The following is a 12,097-nucleotide window of genomic DNA, read 5'->3' on the forward strand; positions in this document are numbered from 1 at the left end:
AACTTTTTTGTAAAAAAGCAGTACGTAAAATATCTTAGAAAAGATTAGTCAAATACTCTGTGAAGAGATTATAAAATTAAAAAGCTTTACTATTCTTTCATTTGAAGATGGTGACTGAGGTTGTATGAGCTCAATATCTGTACATTTCCCCAAAATACAGAAAGTTAGGATAGTTTTCAGAAGGCTTATTAGGTTCATTTAATTTAAATTCCTTAAAAATTTATTTTTAAATTATTCCATAAAGTAATCAATTGTAAAAGTAGAACAGAACTGAACTATGACAAGAAACCACAATAAAACATTGGCTTCTGAGGAAAGTTGTACTTGATGTCTGCTAAGTGGAACAGCTACTTTAGCATGAGAAGTTTCATCATTTTTATGAACAAAAGCACTTTATAAAGTGTAGCATCTGAAAACCTCATAATTCTTTACATCAGGCACAAAACAGTTCAAATCACACACATGTAATTTATTATCTGGAAGATTGGTGTTAATTTGCCTCTAAATTTACATAATATTAGAAATATTCCAATATACATATAAGCAATGTTTCAGCTTATCTCATGAAATTTTAAGAGAAACGTACTATGTCTTCAGATTGTTTTATACATGCATATTATATATACATGTTATATATATATATTATATATATGTTTATATATACATATTATATATATAAAACAATCTGAAGACATACTACATATATTATTAATACATATATTATATGTTGTATATTACATATTATATATGTGTATATATACATATTATATATATATAAAACAACCTATATATGTATGCATATATGTATATATATATGTGTATGTATATGTATACACACACACACACACACATATTTGTCACCATCATCATAATGTAATTTTTGACACAGATCATCCAATTTTCCCAGTGGTACCTGAACAATAAGGTTGTGATCCACTCCAATGGCCATTTAACTGGCAAGTCCTTGACGACTGGCCTAGAAGGAAACGCTTTCCTGTGCAGGAATAGTGAACAGTAGACCCAAATGTATACTTCTCGCCAGACAGGACAGCATTAGGAGGAACGCCAGGGTGTCCACAGTCAATCACTACAATACATAATTATTGGATATAAAATTTTTTTATATCTCCTATCGAACAACCTGAATCAACTCGTTTATAAAATAATTCAGGAGCAAATTTTTTCTACTCAAACATCAAAATCTACAGAAACAAACCTCTACCTCTGTGAAACCTGGCTATTTAAATATAAAATGGAATTCTCAGTTATGAGAGCTACTGTGTTAACCCAGTCATCCTAAGTAGGAGTTTAAAAGAATCTTATAAAGTAAGCAAGCATAAAAATGTTTGAGGGGTTAATACAAGTCTGAATTTACAGGTGATGAATGCATGCCTGAGTGCATATGTGCACGTATTTGAGGTGTGTTTTCCCCTGGACAAGGAGGCAAACGTTCGGGAGAGGAGTGATGTAGATTGCTAAATAAGGATATAGAAAGCCCTATAGAATTCAAAATGAGCCCAAACAGAGATTAAAATAGAAGTATTTTTGAGAGTAAAGGAGATGGAGTAAAGACAGATCTGTGAACCACAATCTAACTTATAGTTTAGAATCATTTCATTCCAAGAATGCTGTACAAAGAAAACATTCAGTGGCATGTCATCTAAAATTCTGTTTGGCATAGCAAAATCTGAAGTCAACAGATGGTGGAATATTCCTTACAAGCTAGAGGTTGCTTGGGAAATTAATGTATGTCCTTGCTAACTGGGCTTGGAAAAACATACAGTGCCATATATATCTGGAGTATCAAACAGCACTTAAGGAGGCATAAATGTAATAATACATTTGAGCACTTAGTACACGGGTAGAAAGTGGTATACAAAATTAAAATGCAAAAAGTGTATGAGAGATAAGAGGTTTACATGTCCTACAAAACAAAAGTGATATGTAGCTATACAAGAACAAGTAAGAGAATTATTTAAACAATTAGACTACTTTGTCAAAGTCAAATTTACTGAATTATTTACACAGAATCTGAAATTTTACAGACATAGCAAAAAGTTTTGTTTTTTCATTAGTATATGAGCATTGTTATAAATTTTCATAAAAGTCCATCTGATTATCTAAAGGAAATGTCTCAATATAATACATGAACAAAGTATAATTTTATAATTGAACACTTTAGTATAATCAAAAATAACATGCACAATGATTGCCTGACACAGTAGTCCTTCCTTCTATAAAACTTCCATTCCCTGTCATGTCTAACTTTTACCATGTCTTTCAATTGAGATCTGTCAATTGACTGAATCCTTAGAATTTCCTTTCACTTCTGTCTTTATGAAATTTTGATTCACTTCTCCTAATTTGTTTTTCTCAGTTTACATGTGAATTACATGCCTTTCTGTTACAATTTATTTTACTCATATTCTACAACTCCTAATATAACATTTAACTAAAAGTGCTCAATGTTAACTGACTTTAAAAATGTGTATATTAAGAATTATTGAAGGGGGCTGGGGATATAGCTCAGTTGATAGAGTGATGCACAAGGCCATGGGTTCAATCCCCAGCATCACAAAAAAAAAAAAAAAAGAATTATTGCATTTAATGTGTGCCTCTATATGATAGATATTTAAGATCAATAAATTTCAAGCCACACCTCAAGTATTCTGAAACACTGATGGCTACTTAACTTTAAGACATATTTTGCCTTGAATGAAATTTGAGATATTAATATAAAAATGCAATTGCTTCCTAAGATAATAATAACATCAAGTATCAAAGATACTGATTTTTCACATTCTACCTGCTCTATTAAAACTCAAAATAAAACAAATATTTGTCACATTAATATAAAGAAAGGTGACATTTGGGCATTGAATTGTAAGAATAGGTGGAAGTGTAATTTCAAAACAGTGGAATAAAGCAATTTGTTTTCCTCTGATATACAGTTCTAACTATCGCTTCTCGGCCTTTTGGCTAAGATCAAGTGTACAGTTCTAACTATTTTACAAACAATGAACTTCCATATTGCATTCATGGCATTTTCTCAAGGAACAATTCATATTATCTACTTACTGATACATTCTGGTAAAGGTTTGTCCCACTGTCCATTTGGCTGACATATCAAAACTGAAGATCCAAATAAAAAATATCCTGGATTGCAGTCATAGAATACTACAGTGCCATAGGTGAAATTTCCATGTTCTATTTTACTTTCTCTTTTGGAATTGGCTGGAATTCCAGGATCAGAACAGTTGACCACTAAACAAGTGACAAATTTTTAAAGAATATTTTGGAATTATCTACTACATAAATTTCTATTAAGAACTTAGAAGCAGTTTCAGAGGTAAATTAATCAAATAAAAAAAGACTCCAAAAAAATTAATTTATGAATTACTTAGATAATGGATTGAAATCTGTGTGGTTGAAATATAAAAAGAGAAAAAAATTCTGACAAATTTATTTGAATAATAGAAAACTTATAAGAATTATGCTGAGAGTAGATATAAACAATGATATATTTTAAGCTATTGTTGAATTTCAGGAAATAAAACATATAGAAAATGATAATTATATTCACTTTATCAGATAATACGATGTCTTTCACACTGCCTTGCAAAGTAAGAACTTACTAAAAAAAAAAAGTCTCTTTAATCTGTTTCTATATAGAAATCAACAAATAAAGCCTCCATTCACGTGTCATGGTAATTCAGGCCCCCAAATTTGTTTTTACAAACATATGCCAGAATTAAGTTCCATTAATTATTAAGCAAGTTGCAAATAAAAAGTTCTTAAAGACTGCTTATATGCAAACACAAATAGGTATAAAATAGTAAAGCTGAGCAGAATTATAATCTTCTCATTTTAACTTTCAAAATTTAAGAAGAGGAAAACATTGCTAATGAGATGGCATCAATATTAAAGCTTTTTGCTCTAGTTGGAAAGTTTATACTGTGCTGCCAAGTTGTTTCGGATATGTCATCTATGTTTACATAGACACACTAACACCATGTCCCCACACTGGAATAAATTTAGCCTTTTACCTTTGCACACAGGTGGAGGATGGCTCCATTGTCTGTTGGCCTGGCACTGGGCTTTTGTTGGTCCTTGCATAAGATAACCAATATTGCAAGAGAACGTTACCACATCATTAAAGTTAAATCCATTTCCACTTGTTCTTCCATATATTGGACTACCAGGGTGACCACAGCTAACAGCTAATACCATTGGCGATGGGGGATTGGGGATGGAAAAAAACAGAAGAACATTTAGTTATTAATTATCACATCACAATTATGCTTAGTCATTTCAAGTAGAGTAGAAAGATCACCTTATATGTGGATATATATTTAAAGTACTACAATATAAAGAAAATGGAAATAAATAAAATAAAACAGAAATAGTAGAAATAATATTAGTAAGAAGAAATATGATATTAGAAAGTAGAAAATGATTTAAAATTATGACAATTTTCTTTAAGTGGTACATAGATGTTAAAAGTTTCATGGTGCTTAGTTTATTCTTTCTAATTTTTTTTTAAGGAAGAATACTGAAGTTCAAAGAAATCCGAGGAATGACTGAAGCTTCAGTAACTAGTTAACAACACTGTGGAATAAAACTGAATGAGTTTTCCTTTTTGCATTAAGTTTAAGAACTGAAGGTACTTAAAGACATATCTTTTATTTAATTTTGAAATAGACCTTTTAATAGTTTTTAGACAATCAATTTTTATGAGTAATATATTGATACATGAAAATGTGCTTTAAAAGTAAATTAATGTAACTACGTAATGTGGACTGCAAAAAATGATGCATGATGTTGCACCAGAATTCTCATTAATATTTTGAGATACTGATATTAGTATTCTCCAAAGCAATCAATCTTACTGGTTTATTTTCATCATCATTGATATTTGACAATTTAATACAATTTTGCTTGGAAATAAGGTTATCAAATGAATTATTTAGATCCTTTTAATGTTATGGTCCCACTATAAATTTTATATAGTGCTGGCTTTCCCCAAACACTCCATATCTCTATGAACCGTTTTATTGCATAATCTCACTCTATTAATCATAGCAAGTCCTGGAATACTGCTTCATAATTGGGAACAGTGAAAGAGCATAGTCACTTTTAGTACTTTCAAAATGACCCAAGAGCAATTATTTTTCAGCTGTATTGTTAATGTCAACCTACTCATTTGGAAATTTAACTGCATCTTATTCTTGTTTAAAATTATCAATAAAGAAACCAGTTTAACCCGAAGGGCCAATTCTATTTTAAAGTCTCAATTATTCAATAAGAAAAACAGTGATAAGAGTTGTCTATGTTGAATACAAATGTAAAGTAAAAAATCTAGGCCATATCCAAGCAGAATATTTCTGTCTTTAAATCATCTATCAGTGGTGGGTGTATGTGTATGTGTGTGTCTGAGAAAAGTGACTTTACTTATTAACTATATGCTCTAGTATCTTATTATCTCAACACAAAAAAGAATTTTCCATGAAATTAGTATTCTAAAAAATTTCAGCTAATCAGATAAAATTAAAAATGATGAAATTTATAAATGTTAGTCATTAATTAAATAAAATACTTCCTCTGAGCCCTCATTAAAAGTATATATTATTTCTCTGAGGCTTACCCTATGATGTTATAATTAAAATATTTTACAATTTTATTTTATTGTCACAAGACTCTTACTATAAATGTCAATAACTGGAAATAGAAATTGTTAGGAAACAAGAAATACATGGATAATTGATTTTAATAACAAAATAAGGATAAATTATTGTCTGGAGCATTGTGTACATTTGAGAATAAGTGAAGTAAGTGAATGGAATGGAGTTATCATTATTCAATCACTTTTTTTATTTTTGTAAAAAAAGCATTCATAATAAATACACAACGCTCTAGAGCCAGCATGCTTTACTTATCCACTCAATAGCAAACTGCATTCCATGAGAGTATTTTATTCCAATTTTCTCACTTCTAGAGAGAGTTTGGACAAGTAAATATGACTGGTAACATTCAAATTTCCAGCAAACTATTCTGCATTTTTCTTTGGAAATATAGAATACATGGCACTGGAAGTTGTACAAACACTGGAGGCTGGTTAAAAGGCCTGTATTGGTAAAAGCAAGAACAAAGCAAATACCCACTTTGTACTGTAAGTACAAAGGCAGTCTTGACTTAGAACTTATCCTTGATAGGGTCAGATAAGATGATGAGTGAATGCCCAGGGATTAGAGGTATGGCCCAGCATGCATGAGGACCTGGGTTTGATCACCAGCACCACAAAAAGAAAAAAGAATAGAAGGAGACATAAAAATGTTCTGTTTAGTATAAAGCCCTTTGGGGGGTATGTGACCCATTGCTCTGGTAGGAGCTATGAAGGAGACTCAGGTTAGTGGTCAACAAATGGCATTAGTTTTTACCAAATAGAGAGATTTGCCCTCAGATTACCATCAAATTCAATTAATTTGGGTTTATCTCATTCATGGTTAGTGAGAACATGAACAAATATGGTGAGGGCAACTCTTAAATGCATTAAGATGTCTACATATAAAAGACTGTAGATGTGACCCTACTACTGACATCCTGACAATCACACCACCACTTTCTCTCTCATACTTTGGTCCCCTCCTATGTGACTTATTCATGCCCCAAATATCTTCCTTTATTCTGTGTGAGGAGTACTCAAGTACTCCAAACATAAAAATAATAATAGCAAGTAAATAGAAGAATGGATAAAACCATACCATAGGTATAGGAAAAATTCATTAAAATCACCAAGAACAATAGGTATCTTTAAGTAGTTATTATGAAATAGTGCTTTCTGCAAAATAATTTTATGTATCAGTTAGCATCTAAATCAACTTAAAAGATCACATACATATTTGTTGAAATGCCAGGATCTTTCATTAAAATAATTCTAAAAGTACACATAGTCATAGTTTTGTATGAAGTCTACAATAATAGAAACATTGCCTTCGAAATAAACTTTTAAATTAATTTTTTAAATATTTCAAACAATAATTTATGAGAAAACACTACTTTGATACATTAAAAATGATAGATTCTGAAGCTAAAAGGTACCATAATGATAAACACTTTTAACTATTTATTTTCTTTATAAAGGAATTAGAGTCCAGAAAGATTAAATAACTTGTTTACTTAAAAAATTAGCAATGAAACTGAAATGAGAACAATAGTTTTTCATGTTATCTTATTTTTTCTCACTAATTGTACTTCACCAGGATATAATTTGATGTGATATCTACTGCACATGTATGTCCTATTAAAAAACATTAATGAGAAATACTTTTAACTATCAAAAGCTTTGTAGTATAATAAGAATGTTGATACTCTTGCATAGGGTTATCAAAAACTTTAAATTTTTATAATTGAAAATTTGTTGAGGATATATTTTCCTTCCATTAATAAGTATTCATTTATATATGTTATATATTAAATACTAAGGAGCTGAGTTTAATTTTGTCTTTATGTGAAAACACAAATATAACAGATATACTAATACTTTCTTCCACTTTACTTTTGGATGGTTATATATGCTCTGAAATGTCCACTTTAAGGACTTATAAAACAGTACAAGAGAATGGATTGTAGAAATTCACTTTATATTATTTGTATAACAAATAATTATATAAATAACTATTTATCTTGCCTACTAAAAAAAAAAAATTGGTCATTCTATGAGACCAGAAGTCTCTCATTTCTTTTGGCATGCTTACTTACGCACACAGGATGGGAGCTGACCAGACCAATTGTGATCTTGTTGACATATCCTCACTGAAGAACCAATCAACCGAAAACCAGGATTACATTGATATACAACTGTGTCTCTGTATCCATAATTTTCCCCAATGACTTGACCATTCACAATGAGTTCTGGAATTCCACAGTGACCCGCTATAAAGAATCAAAAAGAACTATTTTTATACTGTGTTCTTTGTATGTTTATGTACATATATTGTTTAACTAAATTTTAATGTTTACTTAGAAGTATGTCATAAATAATTCAAACATAATTATGTAGCATACAGGTAATGATAAGATATATAGCAAAACATTAGGTTTTTGGAAATTAAAGGAAAATACACTTTGACTGACATGGATCCAGAAGATATTATAAACTGTATCAATCTTTAAAAATGAAAACAGAACATATCAAAATTTGAGGTATGTAGATAAAGCAGTGCTTAGCAAGAAAATTTGTAGGTATAGATTTCTTATTATAAAGGGGATCCAAGATGACAAATTAGCATGAGGCAGCATTTTTCCTAGCTCAGTACCCAGAACTCATGCAGCAGGAATACCACGTTTCTCTGAGGCTTAGAGTGAAAAATTCTGAGAGAGTCTGCCCTCGCCTAACCAGAGACTGTTGGCCTCGTTAATTGGATATTTAAAAAAAAAAAAAAAAAAAAAAAAAAAAAACCTGCTCCACCAGAGTTTATCAGTCCTTTGTGGAGAGCCAACCCAGGAGCCATTTTAGGATTGCAACCATTGTGGAGTCTTCAGAAACTGGAAACCAACTTCCATGAGTTTGCAGCTAGGTCTGTGTGGGCTTGTCTGAACTTAGTTAACCTGTAGAAAGTCAGAATCTGGGAGCATTTCAACCAGGGGAACACAGGTTAGAGAGGCTCAAGAGAGTTGGGTTCTCCCTAGATCCTTGAGCCTGGGGACTTGTAGGGACTGACAGGAAAGGCTATATTGGGTCCGAAGGTTGGAAGAGAGGGTATGAGGGCATTTTGCTGTCAGCTAGCTCAGCTAGCCAGTCCCTCACCCACAATGTATCTCTAAGCATTTTTTTTTTAATTTCATCCCTGATTTCTTCTATTATCCATTGGTCATTCAATAGAATATTATTTAAGTGTTAGAAAATCTTCTATTTTTTTTAATTTTAGCATTGATTTATAATTTAATTCCATTTTGGTCTGATAGAATGCAAGGTATTATCTCTATTTTTTTTTTTTTTTTGTATTTACTAAGACTTGTTTTGTGGCCTAAGATATGGTCTCTTTAGAGAAGGATTCATATACTGTTGAGAAGAGAGTGTATTTACTCCTTGATGGATGGTTCTGGGAAAACTGGAAATCCATATGTAGTAGATTGAAATTGAACCCCTATATCTCACCCTGAACAAAACTCAACTCACAGTAGATCAAGGACCTTAGCATTAGACCAGAGACCCTGTGCCTACTAGAAGAAAAAGTAAACCCAACTCTCCATCATTATCAGCTCAGAAATGAACTTCCTGAATAAGACTCTTAAAGCACAGGAAGTAAAATCAAGAATCAATAAATGGGATGGATTCAAGCTAAAAAGCTTCTTCTCAGCAAAGGAAACAATCATAAATGTGAAGAAAGAGCCCACATAATGGGAGAAAACCTTTACCACATGCACCTCAGACACAGCATTAATCTCCAGGATATATAAAGAGCTCAAGAAACAAATAACCTAATCAATAAATGGGCTAAGGAACTGAACAGATACTTCACAGAAGAAGAAATAAATCAATCAACAAATATATGAAAAAATGCTCAACATTATGAATTAGACATAACTTTTCTAGGCTCACATATTAAGTCATGACCAGTGTAACTCCACATTATACTCAACCATAAGAATGGAATTAAAAATGTAATGTGTTGCACTCCATGTTTTTATAATATGTCAAAATACACCCTATTTTCATCTAAAAACAACAAATTAAAAATTTTTCAAAAAATTCTTAATTATTATCAGGTTGACTTAATTTGAGTTTGAAAGTTATCAGCTTCTGTATTTTTAATATATGAATATTTTATTAGTGTATTTTAATTACACAAAATACTGAGTTTCATTGTGAAAAAAAAAATTCTTATTATAAACAAATAAAGGTATATAAAAATCCACCTAAAATTCCACCTTAAAAAAAGGAGAGGAGCAAAATAAAGAAGGTAAAATAAGCCACACTAAGTAGACAGGAGAAAATATTTAAAACACAGAAATCAAAGAAATAGAAAATTAAACAAACAACAGAAAACATTAACTAGGGTAAAAATTGTTTCCTTTAAAATAGTCCAAAATTGTTAAACTCCTAACCAACTTTAACTACACACAAAAAGGAGAGAACAAATTTACCAGAAACAGGACTGAATGAAGTGATATCTCTATTAAGGCCTAGAAAATTAAAATGAGGAAATATTGAAATAGCTTTCTGCTAATATATTTTGATAGTTCAGAAAAAGGACAATTTCCTTACAAATTATAATTTACCAAAAATAACATGAGACAAAATAGAAAATATGAATAGTTCAAATAGTTTTTTTTCTTATTAATGTGTTAGAATTACTAAACAAAAAAAAATCCCCACGTAAAACACTGGTAAATTAAAATATTTAAGAAAGAAAAAATATCTCTGGCAACTTGATATTTTTAAGGAAGAAAAAAATCAATTTTATAAAAACTTTTTTTTGGGAAAATATATATACATACATATGTATTTGTTTTGAGGCATCCATAGCACTAATAGAAATTTTTTAAAAAGTTTCCTTTCTTTGATAAACTAACTGTAAAACATGAAATTTGCAGGACTTACATACTTGATATCAAATGCTATTATGAAATTCTTAAAAAATAGACAGTGCCAAACATCATACTAGGAAAAAAAACTCAATCCTACCATATAAGATATAGGACAAAAAAAAAATGAAAGCTAAATCATATGCATTCTGGAACTATAAGTTTCCAGAAGAAAATGTGATAGAAAATCCTTGTGACTACGGTTGAGCAAAGTTTTCCTAAACAGAACCTAGAAAGCAAGAGCCAAAGGAAAACAAACAAAAAAACCAAGACAGACTTTACCAAAGTTGAAAACTCCTGCTCACTGAAACACACTATTTAAAAATGAATAAGAAAGTCACAGACTGAGAGAAAATACTCATTAAACATGTAATGATAAAAGTCTTTCAACTAGAATTTGCTAAGTACTATAATTCAATACTTACTTCACCATAGTAGTTCAGGAAACTACATTACACATCAGAAGACATCAAACAATACATCATAAAAATACATGCTGATAGAATATGAGAAAACCAGACCTCTCCCTCTGAGTATCAAACAAAAATGAATGCATATGTTAACAGAAAGACTTTCATAGGAATGTTTATAGCAATTTTATTCATAATACCCTAAAGCTGGACAGTGTCCAGGTGTTCACCAACAAAATAATATCTCAAGGATATTATATGCATATAAATAAATTCTATTTGGCAATAAAATAGCAAAGTATAAAAACAACAACATAGATGAAAGAAAATGAAAGAACCTTACACAAAATAGCACATAATTCAGGATTCCATGATATTTGTAGAATAGGAAAAATTAATATGTGGTGATAAAATATCAGAAAAATTATTGCCTCAGGTTGAGGGGGGAAGTAAGTTGGAGATTGTGGAGCATTACAAAGAAACTTTTTTAAAAATTTTTAAATTCTATATAGTGGTTTAGTTATAGAGGTGAACACAGTTGTAAAAATTCATCTAACCATGAATTTATAATATACGTATTTTACTGTATGTAAATTTTGCCACAGGAAGTAAAAGAAATAAGAACCATTAAAAATATTAACTCTAGCTAATGATACAGATGCAATGATTTCCACAACTTACTTTAAAATTCCTTTTAAAAAGGTTTTGATGGACTGACAGAGGCCTGGAAAGATGTTGGTGATAAGCAATTACAACAAAATACTAGATTATTACATAATCTAGGTGGGAGACATAGGAGTGTTCACATATGAGTGTTCACTGACAATTATTTTTTCAATTAAAAAAAAGTCTCTTAATGAAAAGCTGGAGAGTTAGGAATAAATGCACTGTACTCCACAACACAATCATAAACACATCCTAGCCTCAATTCTAAGTCAAAAAGGGGCTATGTGGGTGAGATAAGAAGGAGTGAATCCTTCAGATCATGTCTTAGAGTAAATTCTAGGATTTTATTGTTTGGAACTGCACTTTCTCCTATCAGGATCCTTTTAAATTTGTATTAGCTGTCAGCACCACATCCTCTGCAGTGCATGATGCTG

General features: G+C 30.6%; 1 protein-coding gene across 6 annotated transcripts in view; it reads right to left on the reverse strand.

The window, feature by feature from the left end:
- Csmd3 (CUB and Sushi multiple domains 3) overlaps positions 1 to 12,097 on the reverse strand; it is a 1,105,037-nt gene that overhangs the window by 42,422 nt on the left and 1,050,518 nt on the right. For all 6 annotated transcript variants that reach the window (XM_048802035.1, XM_048802036.1, XM_048802034.1 and 3 more), the window contains 4 exons: positions 7,759 to 7,932; positions 4,047 to 4,220; positions 3,079 to 3,264; positions 914 to 1,087 (listed from right to left, as the gene is read on the reverse strand). In XM_048802035.1, the coding sequence (XP_048657992.1) occupies positions 914 to 1,087; positions 3,079 to 3,264; positions 4,047 to 4,220; positions 7,759 to 7,932 (708 nt within the window). The remainder of the gene's footprint in view (positions 1 to 913; positions 1,088 to 3,078; positions 3,265 to 4,046; positions 4,221 to 7,758; positions 7,933 to 12,097) is intronic.

The sequence above is a fragment of the Marmota marmota genome, unplaced genomic scaffold (assembly GCF_001458135.2).
Source record: "Marmota marmota marmota unplaced genomic scaffold, marMar, whole genome shotgun sequence".
Taxonomy (NCBI): Eukaryota; Metazoa; Chordata; class Mammalia; order Rodentia; family Sciuridae; genus Marmota; species Marmota marmota.